Here is a 15,122-nt window from a genome sequence, read left to right as displayed (position 1 = left end):
ATTTATGAAGCCATTTGGGGGAGAGGGGGAAAGAAAAAAAACACACCACAAAACCAAACCAACCAAACAAAAAGAATCACCGAAACAACAAGAAAATCACTAAACCAAAATGGAAACCCTTGTGCAACTTGACCCAGGCCCTCTTAAAAGTTTTACTGAGTGCATTAAAAGTGTCTCATTTGGCAGTGGTAGGAAAAGAGCCAGAGGAGAAAGAGAGAAAGGTATAATTTAGCTGGAGAAACTCTATTTCTTGTTTAATAAACAGTAAGTTTCAATGTGGCAGCTCCTTGGAATGTAAAACAGTCTGCTATGCAGTCTCATTTGTTATCTCAAAGATGTAAACAACTTTCAAGAAAGAAATGTTACACTGATTCTCAACTTTTTTTATTTCACTGGAAGCCTACTGTCTGGCTTCTTTTAAAAAGAAAAACAGTAAAATATGAGACTTTACTAAAAATTATACAGATGTCACTTCTGAAAATTGCTGGAAGCTGATCACAAAGCTTTATGATTTTTCAGCATATTGCCATTTATCCACTCTTTATACGCTAACAGTGAATTACTACTGTAAAGCTTTCTCCAAATGCTATCTTTTGGCAAAAGGAGTTACACTGTTTTCCTCTTTCAGGTCCCCTGCGATGGCTGGTGGATTGTTTGCCATTGAACGTGATTTCTTCTTTGAACTGGGTCTGTATGATCCAGGGCTTCAGATTTGGGGTGGTGAAAATTTTGAAATTTCTTACAAGGTAAAACCAAAGCTTGAAAACTAATTCAGTTTAATAGATCATTCTCCATAAATACTGTTGTTTGGTAATTCAGACAGACCTGCGTCTGATTTGCACCACCTCTGCCTTAGGAAGCCCAGAAGGTTTTGTTGTGAGGGCATGTTGTAGTAGAGATGCATGTTCTCAATTTTTCCTCATGGGTTTGTGGGACAGAAGTGTTCAGAGGTGGCCTAGTGCTGAGACCTATATGCTGAGTAATCCAGATTTTGTTAATGGTTTGGGACCGATAAATGGTTTAAATGGAAGTTATTATAGAGGACAAATAGCACCCAATTTATACATAGATGCCTGTAAAGTATATAATAATGCAACAAAAAGTCATCTGCCCTGCCATTTTTATGGGTGACAAAAGATCTCTTAGACTTTTCAAATTTTCAAAAGCTTCTTTACAAGAGAAGTCTTCATAATGGGAGTGCTAACTGCATCACTTGTAATCACTACAGAAGACTTTGGTTTCGCTCCTAGGCATATGCATGCTCTTCAGTTAGCAGGAAACATAAGATGATAATCATTAGCTTCTTGTAGCTTTGGTATTCATAATGACACAAGTGGCAGACAGCAGGAATCTGTCCCAGTTAGCAAACATAAGTGGAGACATGCAATATCCTCAGCAGCTATCTTTGAAATTGTCGATGAATTTTACTGAAAGTACATTGAGAGCTCCCCTAGATACTTTTGCTTTTCATGATTTTGAGGAAGGCTTTGAGAGCACTTGCTCGATTGTAAATCCATATGCAAAAGGTAGTTATTGAGGCTACTACACATACAGAGTCTTTATCCTTCTAACTCTCCCTCTCTCTTGGAGCTAAATCATGATTGAAATTACATAGAGTAGTTCTGTAATTCAAATGCTGATTATATAGAAACCTAATTGGTTTAGTGTATATCACAACCAATTTTGAGAACTAAATCACATTTATGAGGCTTGCATGCTGGCTCTTAGTTGGCAAATATAAAGGCCTTGCATAGCTGATGGGTTTCTTTGATGAAAATTAATTGGTTTGATTATGATGATGCAATGAAGGAAGTAAACTATTCTGCCCATCTTTCCTAATGCCGCTAAGTCATACTTCTAATCTGTAACTCAAATTAATTTGGAACGGCCTCAAAGTTACCTTCAGTTTAGTTTTGATGCTACATTTCAAACTTGTCAAAACTGAGCAAGCTGAGATTTAGGTACAGGGATTTTTTTTCTACATAAATGGATTGCTCAAAGACATGTGGAAGGGGCAGAATTTCAGAATGGTAATACATTTTACTCAGATTTTATTTTCAACTACTGCAGTTAAAGGAAAAATGTGTTTGTACTTAGAACTCAGTACAGCCTTTCATTTCAGAGACCTAGTATGTTTGTGCTTACATCTGAAGTGAAAACATAAATCTATATCATGCAGTTGGTATAGTAATAAAAGTATTTGACATTTCTTCCATAACTTATCATTTAAATTTCTGTGCTTATATGTTAATAACCTTTGCTTCAATTTGTAGATCTGGCAATGTGGGGGAAAACTGTTGTTTGTTCCCTGTTCTCGTGTTGGACACATCTATCGTCTCCAGGGTTGGCAAGGAAATCCACCCCCTGTGTATGTTGGCTCTTCTCCCACATTAAAGGTACTGTTTTGCTGCAATCTCGAAGGCAGGTTTTTTGTTTGTTTGTGTTCTTTTCATAACAGAAGTTTTAGATAAATGTTCTAAAATTATTATCAGTTTGAAGAGCACTTCATCCAAAGCTATTTAGTGTCTGAAGTTGAGATGGTTATCCCCTTAAGAGGGAAGTCTTTCTGCCTATCTCACTGTTAATAAGAGTAGAGATTTCTGTAACCCATTTTCTTGCTCCATCCCTCCCCGTCTGTGAGGTACAAATGCCATTTCCTATTGCATACTCTCAGGACCCTAAGCTGCACTGTGCGCAACTGAAGTACAAACAACTACTACAAGTAACTACAGCATGCTCCTGGAAATAGTGATCATGGGTTTGAAATCCCCCTTTGGCTTGATAGGGTGTGATCATAGGCTGAGTTACCACATACTGTCTTAATGGTAGAAAACTAACCTGACACCCCAAAAAAGAGACCTATATTAGTAATGTGAAATGATTAATACTTTGATTGAACAAGTGCTAGGACCATAGAATGGAGAGGAGGGGAAATGAGCGTGGCTGGGGATAGAGACAGATCAGTGGGAGATAGGATAGCAAATGATAGCTCCATTGTGCAGGGCAGGCAAGATGTTTTGTTTGCTTTGTCTGAAATTACGAAAACCATTTAATTCTTCTAAAAAGCTGATCAAAAGTATTTACTGTATATCTATAAACACCTTACATGAGTCTGCTTGTCCCATTACTGAATACAGCAAACCACTGCTGCGTGTTCTTAAAGCTGCTTCTCTGTACAACACAGGAAGCAGGAATAGCTTTTGTCCTCTTCAGGCACCCTGCTATCCCCATAGGAATATGTTTGGTTTATAACTTTGTTTGATTTATGCTGAATGTGGATTAAGGTGAAACAATATTTTGTGCCTTTAGTTGGATCTATTAAGATTGTTTTAACACTATGTCTGTAATGCTAGAACTGTACAAGGTGAGGTGTGCATCTAGAGCATGTACAGGTACTGTAGAGATAAGAGCTATCAAAGAAACTGAGAAGAAAGATGAGAGGGAGAGGCTTGTTCACCAGACCAGCTATCCATTTTTCCCCTTCTCAAAGCAGCAATAAACTACTTAAGATAAAATCTCCTTGGTGTGTCATGCTGACCCATTTAAGACTTCGGTTTTTCACCCTTGGTGAACTAATGCATATCATTCCTTGTATTAAATCTGTAGAAGATGAATAGAAACTCTGAATTGCGGTTCTGATACACCATAGCAGAGGAGTGCAACATTTTATTGCACCCATAACTGAAGAGCCTTTATTTTCAAATAAGCATTCTCTAACCTTAGGAAGACTTTTCTATTGTCATTAAGCAAGCCAGTTTATTTTGATGGCTTTAGTCCTAAACTGTTATTTGAAAACAATATTCGTGTGCCTTGTATAATCTGCTGAATGTGACAAATTCCTGGTGCTGTATAATAATTCCAACAATGTCATTGCTCTTCACAGAACTATGTCAGAGTTGTAGAAGTGTGGTGGGACGAATACAAAGATTACTTCTATGCCAGTCGGCCAGAGACAAAAGCGCTGCCCTATGGAGATATATCTGAGCTGAAGAAATTCCGTGAGGATCACAACTGCAAAAGTTTCAAGTGGTTTATGGAAGAAATAGCATATGATATACCTTCTTATTATCCCTTACCACCTAAAAACGTGGACTGGGGAGAGGTAAGTACAGTACATAACCTGTATTTGTCAGGGAGCTTCTTTTTTTCAAATGGAAATGGTTGTTATTTGACATCAGTCTAAGAACAGGCTTTTGGATTATTTAATTACTGCTATACTAAGAAGTATCATAGCAGGAAAAAGCTATAGAGAGATAACCCTAGGAAAAAAAATACTGTAAAAGTGGGGGGGGTTGGGGTTTTGTTGGTTTTTTTAAATTAGCTTCACAGATCTTTGAAGGATGATTTTTAACATTCTTTAGCTATGTCTCCAGCCTTTTTTTCTTAATTGGAGTTTAGGGTCATTTATGGTTTGGGTTTTTTTTACTTTGTTTTTTAGTTTGGGTTGAGGTTTTTTAACAAAAAGTGCAAATCCTCTGTGTGTAGGAGAATTGGTGGGGATTAATAGGTGAAAATCTTTCTCTGTGAAGGCCTAGAGAATAGGTTATTCAATCCAGGTGGAGTACATTCTGCCTATGTTTGCTAGCCTGAGATGTACTCATACAGTTACAGCCTCAGTAAATCTCTATGTAATGATTTTATATGATTCCTTAACAGTCATGTACAGCATGAGCATATATGAGTATGATTTTGCTAAATTAATAATGTGGTTTCAAATTTAACATTTTCACATGGTTGACAGACAGTGTATTGCCATGTGAGGCAGGGCACTTCACTGAACCTTTGAGCACTTAGCTCACAGCTGGAGGAGCTATTACTGCAGGCCTTCTGCCTGTGTTCAGTTTTCTTGCGTTGGTTCTAGGCGTACCTTGTCTCCTATTCGTTTCAGTTCTGCTGATTGTGGAGGCAAAATCAGAAAGTCATCTCATTATGAGAGGAAGATGTCTGTGTCCTGCTAAACTTATGCTGTTTCCTACAGCCAAGAAAGCATCATCTCTAATTTGTCTGAGAAATTAGGAATACAGAATGTGTGCATGCTGGAAAGAGGATATAAATAGTCTTGTATCTGATGGACTGGGTGAATAATGACACCTTCATTTCCTACCTGAAAGCTGGCACAAGGCATGAGTTACTACATTAGCCTTAGATGTCCATTTGAATCTGTGTGAAGGGTTAGGAAGACTTATTATATGCTACTATTTACTGAGGTAAAAGTATCGGAAGAGAATAAAATAATAATGGCCACCTTGTGGGAATCATAGAATCATAGAATTGTTAGGGTTGGAAGGGACCTCAAGGACCATCTGGTTCCATCTCCCCTGCCACGGGCAGGGACACCTTACGCTCACAGCCACATCCAGCCCTGGCCTTAAAAAGCTCCAGGGTTGGGGCTTCTACCACCTCCCTGGGCAACTTATTCCAGTGTCTCACCACCCTCACAGTGAAAAACTTCTTCCTAACATCCAGTCTGAATCTACCCATTTCTAGTTTCGTTCCATTCTCCCTAGTCCTGTCATTAACCAAATAGGCAAAGCTGACAAGCCCTGCAAGCCTCAGCAGCAAATGTTAAGGGCGACAAGAATAGAATAGAATAGACCAGACCAGACCAGGTTGGAAGAGACCTTCAAGATCATCGCGTCCAACCTATCACCCAACACCACCTAATCAACTAACCCATGCAACCAAGCACCCTGTCAAGTCTCCTTCTGAACACCTCCGGTGTTGGCGACTCCACCACCTCCCCAGGCAGTCCATTCCAATGGGCAATCACTCTCTCTGTGTAAAACTTCCTCCTGACCTCCAGCCTGAACCTCCCCTGGCGCAGCCTGAGACTGTGTCCTCTTGTTCTGGTGCTGGCTGCCTGGGTGAAGAGACCAACCTCTGCCTGTCTACAACCCCCCTTAAGGTAGTTGTAGAGAGCAATAAGGTCACCCCTGAGTCTCTTCCTCTCCAGGCTAAGCAGCCCCAGCTCCCTCAGTCTCTCCTCATAAGGCTTGTGTTCCAAACCCCTCACCAACTTCGTTGCCCTTCTCTGGACTCGTTCCAGCAAGTCAAAGCCCTTCCTAAACTGAGGGGCCCAGAACTGGACACAGTAGTCGAGGTGTGGCCTAACCAGTGCAGTGTACAGGGGCAGAATGACCTCCCTGCTCCTGCTGGCCACACTGTTCCTGATGCAGGCCAGGATGCCATTGGCCCTCCTGGCTGCCTGGGCACACTGCAGGCTCAACACCTGAAAAAGTCCCTCCCCAGCTTTCTTGTAGGCTCCCTTCAGATACTGGAAGGCCACAATGAGGTCTCCTTGGAGCCTTCTCTTCTCCAGCCTGAATAGCCCCAAGTCTCTCAGTCTGTCTTCATAGGACAGATTCTTCAGCCTTGTCCCTGATAAGAAGACAGCACTGGTAAAGCACTGGGAAAGTCAGAAGTTCAGAAATGTCTCTGGAGTTTTAACTCATTTTCACTAGCTGCTAGTTATCCTACATCTGACAAATTCCTCCCCTGCATTTGTAACACCACGTCAATTGTATTTCCAAACCATCAGGAATAAAAGTGTGGAATTCACGTTCCCTAATACTCTCTGGACGTCAGGTCTGATCTTAGTCCTCCAGACTGTCTTCTACCATCACAAAGAAGAAAGAGGCTCTGGCAAAGAAAATAGGTCTGGAAAGAATGTTATGTGTCATGAAGTCTTCATAAAGTTCTTTGGCCCTTATGAGCAGGGAATAAGATAATGAGCAGTTGAGGTTTGCTTTCTGACAGAAGTTGTGTTCTATTTATCCCTATGCCTGACCCTCATCACATTCTGTTTCTTTTCCCTTGTAATTGCTTCTGCAGAGGGCACATCTGAGCAGCAGGGTCAGTGGGCTGTGCTTGGCTCCAGTTAATAACTGCCATGCATTACTTTTCTGCATCCTGTTTCTCTTCATCCACAAGATGAGAGCAACTTAGCTCAGCTCCTGCTTTATTTATGAAGACTTAGAAGCCTGAACATGCTTTGATAGGCGATTGAATAAATTAAAATACTTGAAAGCCCTACATTTTGGTGTCATTAATTTGGAGTTTTGCAACTCTAGCTTTATCTGTGTACTCTAAAATCACATAAGAACCTGCAAATTAGCATGGGCAGTTTGAAGCTCTGTCTCCCAGAACATCAGTAATTGAATTTCATACACAGGTTTGTCTTGCATCTCTCTGTCAGATATCTGTTTCTGGTCTGAAAGATAAGTGGGAATCCTCTGAACTCTTTCATGCTTATTTTTGCCTTGACACTAAGTTAGAGTGCAACCCTTTTTTCCAGATTAGAGGCTTTGAAACAGCTTACTGCATTGACAGCATGGGGCATACCAATGGTGGCTTCGTTGAGCTTGGGCCATGCCACAGAATGGGAGGAAATCAGGTAAGGAGCTTGGAGGCAAGTCTGAAGGAGAACTGTTTGCAGGCGAGTTTTCTGTTAAGCCTGTACATAGAGTCATGTAGGTGCCAGCTACAAAGATGAGAATAAGAGTTTTTTCATAAGTATATTGCTAAAATACAGGAATCTGAAAATGTCATTTCAAACACAAACAAAACAAAATTGAATGCAAATTCATAGTCGCTTCTTCAGTACCTCAAGTACATGAGGATGCAAGAACTGTGTATTGAAGCACCCATATCACTGCATTAGAGTAACTGAAGCTTTTAGCATTGCTGGTCATTCAACATTTATTTTCACTAAATAATTAATCCTTCAGTAAACAACCCCTTTACTCACTTGGGCTAAATTATTTCTCAAAGTTGTTTTGTTCTAATGGAAGTATAAAACACTTCTGTGCAGTAGCTCATCTTCCACAGGAGACAAGATAGAATACAAATCTGTCTCTGCTTCATTTACAAATCAGTTGGCAGAACATAAATACTAATAGGTGGTTGCAATCCAAGTCATTACCATGCTTGACCTGTGTCTTTGTAAACCTACCCACACTATCACAGAAATACGCTGTTCTGTCTGTACTGCTCCTTTTTCAGATGGAATTTTTACCAAATTTTGAAGACCTTATTTATGCTGATGTGGACTTGAAGCAGACAAATTTTGTCATGGCAGTCATGGGATCACATGGAGGATTATGCTTTTGAAAGTCATATTTGGGTTAGCTCTTAGTAGCTTCTGGAAATGTTTTTTTATTTTGATATTTAATTTAAAAGTCGTCTGAGTTGTCTACTTTTTCTCTAACCATTATTTCACAAGAATTAGTTAGCACATCTGTTTGTGTCTGGATGTATTAGTTTGATTTCATCTCCATGGGGAAAAATGCCAAAGTTTTAACTGTCTTCACATGAAATTACTGTCCAGGACTAAAGTGTTACAAGAGCTGTCGAAAGACAGTGGATTGTTTGGCCAAACACTTTCAGAAGTCTATGAAATAGGAATCTCTTTGTTTTTATTATTTTTGTCATGCTAAGTCAGTCTTTTAGCCTTCTAAATCCTACAGGCAAATTACCCATGGAACTGAGTGTCGTGATAATAAAAGTACATGACGTCATGTAAATTAAAAGAACCTTCATGAAAGATAGGGGGAACAACATGAGAGAATGTTTTGAGTGATGAAATTTTGCTGGTGCTTTCAGTGTTTCTAAAATATTCATTATTTTGAGTCAAGTTTCTGTTTTTTTCAATGTAAGCTTTTCCGAATCAATGAAGCTAATCAACTCATGCAGTATGATCAGTGCTTGACTAAAGGACCGGATGGATCCAAAATTATGATTACACACTGTAATCAGAATGAACACAAGGATTGGCAATACTTCAAGGTATGCATCAGATACACATTAGAAAACAAATTGTAATTTGCATCTTCTCCTTTTTGCACTTTTTATATTATTTTACATATATCTGAAAATCAAGATCTGTAGCAAGGCTAACTGAAGCAAGTATTAGTTGCACGCTTGGAAATCCAAGCTTGCCAGGAGAAATTCCTCTCGGGAAACACGCTGTTACTAGCAGTTCTAGTCTTCTGTAGCAAGATCTCTAAGGAAAATTTCATGGAGCTACATGTGCTGCACAGCTATGCTATGAGGGAGCAGAGAGGATGTCCGCTACTAGTGACAGAGTTCCTAAAAGTTTCCAGTGACCTAACCCTCTATGCTTGCATGCTTTCTGTCAAGTTTTATCAAATGCATGCTGTGAGATTACTGAAATGTTGGGCTGAATTTAGCAGCTAGAGTTGATATTAAATCTGATTTTGGGAGGTCTGAATGGAAGTGTTCCTCTATTTAAAGCCAGAAGGTGTTACCAAGCCTACATAGGAACAGGTAAATGTAGTGTTACTCTTTACCTTTTTGTGTTGTCTTTGCCTTCTTCGGTATTCCCTTTTCCTCTTCGTTAGCTGTTCTCAAATAACATGCTCTGTTGTGAATTTTGGGTGTGGCACCATTATAATGCTATTGCAAAATCTCTGAATCTTTAATGAAGACTTGGCTGATCCGCATGCTACAGTCCCTACATCCGTAAGGCCTCTATTAATGCTACTTTTGAAAATGTTACTTTATAAAATGTCTAAGGCTGTTTTTCTGTTTGTCTCTTGAAAAATAAGACTGAATAGTCTAAGGGTAATACTATCCTTGGATTGTAGCCACTCCATTTTTTGATATTTGTATAAAGCTAGGAAATACCAAGCACCATAATGTCATTTTGATCTAGCTTTCTTGTGCCATGTAGACAGACAAAATTTTTTAAACCTGAAATGTAAAAACTGATCAGCGGTGTTTTGGTGCCTGACAGCTTGTGCTTTAATACTGGAAAAAGATGTATCACTTATTAACTCTTCAGCCATTCAGCGTGTGTCCTGGCATGCTACTTGGCTCTTCTCAAAGTGTTTCTTTGGTGAGCTTAACATCCACGCTGCTTAAGCTTCGAGCAGTAGCAGGGCTTCAGTGTCCATAAGCAAACATCCCGAACAGGTCTGGCAGTGGTCTGTGTATTGCTTTTGTTCAGACATCTGTTTACCCCACAAGCAAAGGACCCTGATGTCTGGCCATACAGCAGGAGCAGGTATTGAGCTGAACCAACATTTGGATGTCCAAATGCTTGTGGAAGTGGTGGGAGAGTACATAGGGCAGAGCTGTGGACCTCCACCCTGACCACAGTGCCCTGGGTTTGCTTCTCTGTTGCTCTCCAGACTAGATGCAACCAGTCATCAAGTCAGGACTTTATCTGGCATGGTGAGTCAGGCCACTTTGCAAATGTGTGAGACTTGGTCATGGCAGCAGGGGGACTGTGGAAGGAGCCAACGTGCAAGCCTTGGCCTGAGTGTGCTAGGCACAATGTCTGCAGTTACTCTCACCCTCTTGTCTTTTTTTCTAAATCAGGGAGGAAAACTAGTGTGTTTTTCCCAGTGTGGTTAAGTGTTGGTGTTGTGCAGTTGCTTTGTGTGAGAAATAACTGAAAGGGTATCTGCCCAGTGAAGTCAGTTCTCATAAAGAGGCCCTTTAGTGTTAATCTTTTGGGTTAATACAGGATGGATAAAAAGGTTGGAAGCATTTTAGACACAGTTTTACTCATTTTCTTAGCAGTTTCCTGCCTTAGAGAAATGAGAGGCATCCCAAATGGACCTATATGGATCCAACATTTCATAGTAATAAAGTCTAGATTTAACAAATAGTAAAATGAGTATGGAACTGATCTGTTCCGGGGCCCCTGAAACCTGGTTTTGTAAATAGCTATATTGCATTTGTGTGTGTGTGGGGGGAAATATTAAAAATTCCAAAGATTAAAAAAACACAAAAATAACAAAACAAAACCCCCAACAACACATGTTCCTGACGATTTTGTTTTCCAGAATCTGCACAGATTTACTCACATTCCATCAGGGAAGTGCTTGGATCGCTCCGAAGTCCTCCATCAAGTTTTCATTTCAGAGTGTGACTCCAGTAAAGCAACACAAAAATGGGAAATGAACAACATCCTTAGTGTGTAGACAGACAAAACCTACCTACTGACATATTAATTCGTACAGGACTGAATATAGCCTGGAAACTGCTGCAATTATTAACTTTGTACAGCTGCGAGCCTCCTGGCTTGGATGAAGGACATAGAGGAACTGTGATTATTACAATAACATTATCATCTGCAGTTAATGTTTACAAAACTGCTTTACCTTAAACTCTGTAGATGTTTACATTGTTTTGTTTTAAGATGTTGGTAAATTAATGTGCTGTTAGCTATGTTTCATAGGAGCATAGTTAAAAGCGTTGTCGTCTTCTTTGGATTACACTCAGGGGTCTGAAGACAGTTTTTTTACACACACTTGAAAAGGTTGGAGTAACCAGATTTTCACAGAACTTGGTGATTATCAACCTGTTGTATATTTTTATTTAATTTTACATCTTACTAAGCACTGCCACAGGTTATTAGCCAGGGTGGCCTTCTCTCACAGTCATGCTGCTTTTTTGGAAGGTGAATTTCAACATATTTAGTGCCTCTTTCATTTCTCTCTTTCACAAGAAAAGCGTTTGTTGGAAATCACACAAAGAATTTTTCTGAGCGGTCACCGGGGTAGGAACCAACCAGCCCACCCCTTGTAGTTACTGCATTAGCAAAGACAAATTTCTGTTGCCAGTTTGGCTACTCTAGTTTGACTAAAAGCTTTCTATGGTGCAAGGAAGAGCTCAGTGTCAAGTTTAGTGTTGATGTGGTACATCTCAATGAAAATAAGCACCATTACGATTCCAGCTAAGAATTTATAAGCACTAACTTGCTTGTTTAAACCATGCCTTACATAAAAATAATAAAATTAATTTAAGGAAAGAAATAAAGCTGCACAATTACACAAAACTTAGAAAGAATCCAATGCTTCATTTGTGTTGTTATTTTAGGTGGAAATCACTTAGAGGTGAACTAAAACTTTCAATTCAGAAAAAAACCCATCCAGCTTCTTCACGCGCTTGCGTAATTCTTTACATCCGTCCACTAGTTTGGATGCCAGATTTGGATTTGAAAAGAGAAATGGAAATCCTGAAACCATACTTATGCATACTGATTGTCTTCTTATTTTTGTCATTAGAAACTTCTCCTGAGGGATTACAAACACAAAATACAATCACTTGGTGCTACAGTGTACAGAATAGAAAGTAAAGACATTTCTAGAAACATTCTGAAAAGGAGTTGATGCAAAATCCCTTAGGAGTATTTACTTTGAATGAACAAAGAGGTGGACGAGAAATTACTTCTCCTCACTTCCTTGTTCCAGGTTTTGTGACTGCTAAATGTTAACATCAGTGTACTGATTTCATAAGAGTTGCACCTATAAAATGTCACACTTAAATTTGACTAAATACTTCCCTGAAATCTACAATAGCATTGCATGCAGCTTCTATTGATGTTAACAAGACTTAGGTATTATATTTGGTGACAAGAGTTTGATCTTTACAGGCTGTCTGCACTGATCTATTAGTTTAGGATCTTTCCTAGTTTCTTTAAACTTCTCATCTATCCCTTCAGAGCTATGAAAACTAGAAAATAAAGGAGGGAGAAACTGGAAAAAAAAGGAAAATGAGGGGCTGTATCGGTACTTGTTCCTTGTGTGTATGAAAACTGACTCCATTTTTGTGTGTTGGGTAGATAATCATACGACTATGCATAAGAGGAAGAATGGTGGCACATAAATTGTGCATTTTAAATGGGTATTTTGTGCAATTCATTGAAAGCTAACGCTGTATGTGAATATGAATCTGTATGTGAGACTGAAACCTTACACAACATGAGATCGTAAGAAGCTGTTGCTGTAATGACTTTTTCCTACTCTAGCTGGCTTGGAAAAAAAAATAATTCCCATATTCTTGCTTTGTAAGTTGATGATAATATCACTATGCATTTCTACATATTTTATAAATTTGATTTATGCAGATTTTGATACACTGTATGTTTCTGTAGAAATTGTATAAATCTTAAAGAAATTTATTAGGGGTAAATCTGAGAAACCTATGTATATCTTACTTATGGGTTACTTGTTTTTTTAGGTGAAGTAAATAAAATATTTGAATTTTTGGGTTTACTACACGTCTACAGAGTAAAAATGGATTATTATCTTTGTAGAAACCCCGAATTGCAAAAGCTAGAAACTTCAGTGGTACCAGCTGCATATCTGTAAGTATTTCATTTTACTTTTTATCTCAGTACCTTTTGTCACATCTGTGGGGACTCAGGTTTCTTTCCCCGTGAAATGAGAAATGACATTTCCACTGAGAGATGCCACGTGGACATATTTTGCACCCACCCTGATCTAACTAGGTAGACTTCATATGCTTATAGAAAATGAACCTGAGAATGAATTTTAAAGCAGAACCAAAAGTCAGGACTAGGTGGTAGTGTTTTGACTCCTTTTTTTATCTTAGTCCATTTATGTGTGCACTAACGAATATGTTTAAATTAAAGATACATTTTTGCTGGGAAGGTTTCTTAGCCAAAGAGTATGCTCTTTATTAAATCAGGGCAAAGAGGACACGATTATTTGCTTAAAAGCAAATCTGAATGCTGAAATCTACAGCACTTTTTTACAGATGATGTTTTTGTTTCTCAGCTGTCTGTTAGTGCATCTGTGTATTCAGATTTGGAAAAACCCTGGGTGTATAGCAGTGGCTAGCACGTTTGTTGTTTTTTTTAGAATCCTAGAACTGTTTTGGTTGGGAAAGACCCTTAAGGTTGTAGAGTACAGGGATTATCCAGAGCTACAAAGTCTGATGATAAACTGTGTCCCTTAGTACCACATCTAAGCATCTTTTAAACACCTCCCTGGGGAGCTTATTCCAGTGTTTAATAACTCTCAGTGAAGAATTTTCCTAAAATATCCAATCTAAATCTCCCCTGGTACAACTTGAGGCCATTTCCTCTCATTCTATCACTAGTTCCTAAGGAGAAGAGACCAAGAACCACCTTGCTACAATCTCTCTTAATGTAGCTGTAAAGAGAGAAGAGGGGACTGTTAGGAAGGAGGGACCATCTTTCTTCATAATACCGGAGATCCCAGCACTAGGAGAACCAAGAGCACTCTTTGGGCAGTGTCAAAGGGCCTGTCCTCATTGATGCCATCCTAGAATCAATTAAATCTCTTGCCCTGAAGCAAATCTCTTCACTACTGTCTGTGTCTTCCGTACCATCTGCCACCAAATTGCAGTCCCTAAAGCCAAAAGCTAGCAACTCAGCTGCACTAAAACCAGACCAAGAACCCTGGAACCCAAGAACCCAGCACAGTTTTAAAAGGGACTTTCAGAAGGATGTGATCTTCTCCACACAAACATCATCCCTTCAGCTCTGCTGGAGAAATGATTTATGGGTGTAAACTTTACCATTAGATGTTTGGTAACACCTGGGAATAGTCATACAACTTACAGGTGGAGCAATGGATTTGTAAGCTATAACAATTTTTAGGGTAGTTGATTCCATATTCAGTCCTGGAAGATCAATAGCCTCTCCAACACTGAGGCTAGGTGGGATAGCTGATTTCAGGATATCAGGGTAGTTGGAGCAACGTGCAGGTTCACTCACTAATTGGTGCAGGCCTGTGACAATTATTTAAATGCACTGATGAAGAGAAATTTTTGTAGGTAGTCAGGTTTTTCACCAAGTAGATTTGAGTCTTGTATGTACCCTCCCAGTGAGCAGAATTAATGTGTCCCTTAAGGGCTGCATGCATTGGAGAATGCAGCAGAGAACTCAACATCTGGGCCCTGTTATGGGATTCTTGACACTGGATTCAAATGAGATCACAGAAAACAGGACTGTGGTGTAGCTCACAAAAGAGTCCTAGCAATTTTGGAAACAGAAATTGCTGGCAAAACACTTATATTGGAAAGAAATGCAAACCAAAATGAGAAAGCAAACTGAAAACTAAATAGATGCCAAGGATGGTAAGGCAAGTGAAGCAAGACCAGTGACAGTCACCACTACAGCAAATAATCCAGCACTCATCAATAAATACTGGATTATGTACCGATGTTATATACAAGATCCCTGTGATACTCTGTTACAAAACAGTTCAATAGATCATTAGCTAATCAAAGATAAAGGTTCTATTCCATTTTTTCTGATTTTTTTTCATGTTATTTGAGTTCTAAAGCCTGTAACATACTGCAGTCTGTTTCCAGGTCTGTAC

General features: G+C 39.2%; 1 protein-coding gene across 3 annotated transcripts in view; it reads left to right on the top strand.

The window, feature by feature from the left end:
• Positions 1-13,044, top strand: part of GALNT7 (polypeptide N-acetylgalactosaminyltransferase 7) — a 67,660-nt gene extending 54,616 nt beyond the window's left edge. For all 3 annotated transcript variants that reach the window (XM_068137078.1, XM_068137077.1, XM_068137079.1), the window contains exons 7-12: positions 629-746; positions 2,274-2,396; positions 3,884-4,102; positions 7,295-7,393; positions 8,656-8,784; positions 10,812-13,044. In XM_068137078.1, the coding sequence (XP_067993179.1) occupies positions 629-746; positions 2,274-2,396; positions 3,884-4,102; positions 7,295-7,393; positions 8,656-8,784; positions 10,812-10,949 (826 nt within the window). In that variant the 3' untranslated portion in view covers positions 10,950-13,044. The remainder of the gene's footprint in view (positions 1-628; positions 747-2,273; positions 2,397-3,883; positions 4,103-7,294; positions 7,394-8,655; positions 8,785-10,811) is intronic.
• Positions 13,045-15,122: the final 2,078 nt, after the last annotated feature.

The sequence above is a fragment of the Melanerpes formicivorus genome, unplaced genomic scaffold (assembly GCF_026170545.1).
Source record: "Melanerpes formicivorus ecotype bairdi unplaced genomic scaffold, bMelFor1.0.p_v2 SCAF_4, whole genome shotgun sequence".
NCBI lineage: Eukaryota > Metazoa > Chordata > Aves > Piciformes > Picidae > Melanerpes > Melanerpes formicivorus.
Note: the sequence above shows the minus strand (reverse complement) of the source record. Positions and strands in the feature narration are given on the sequence as shown.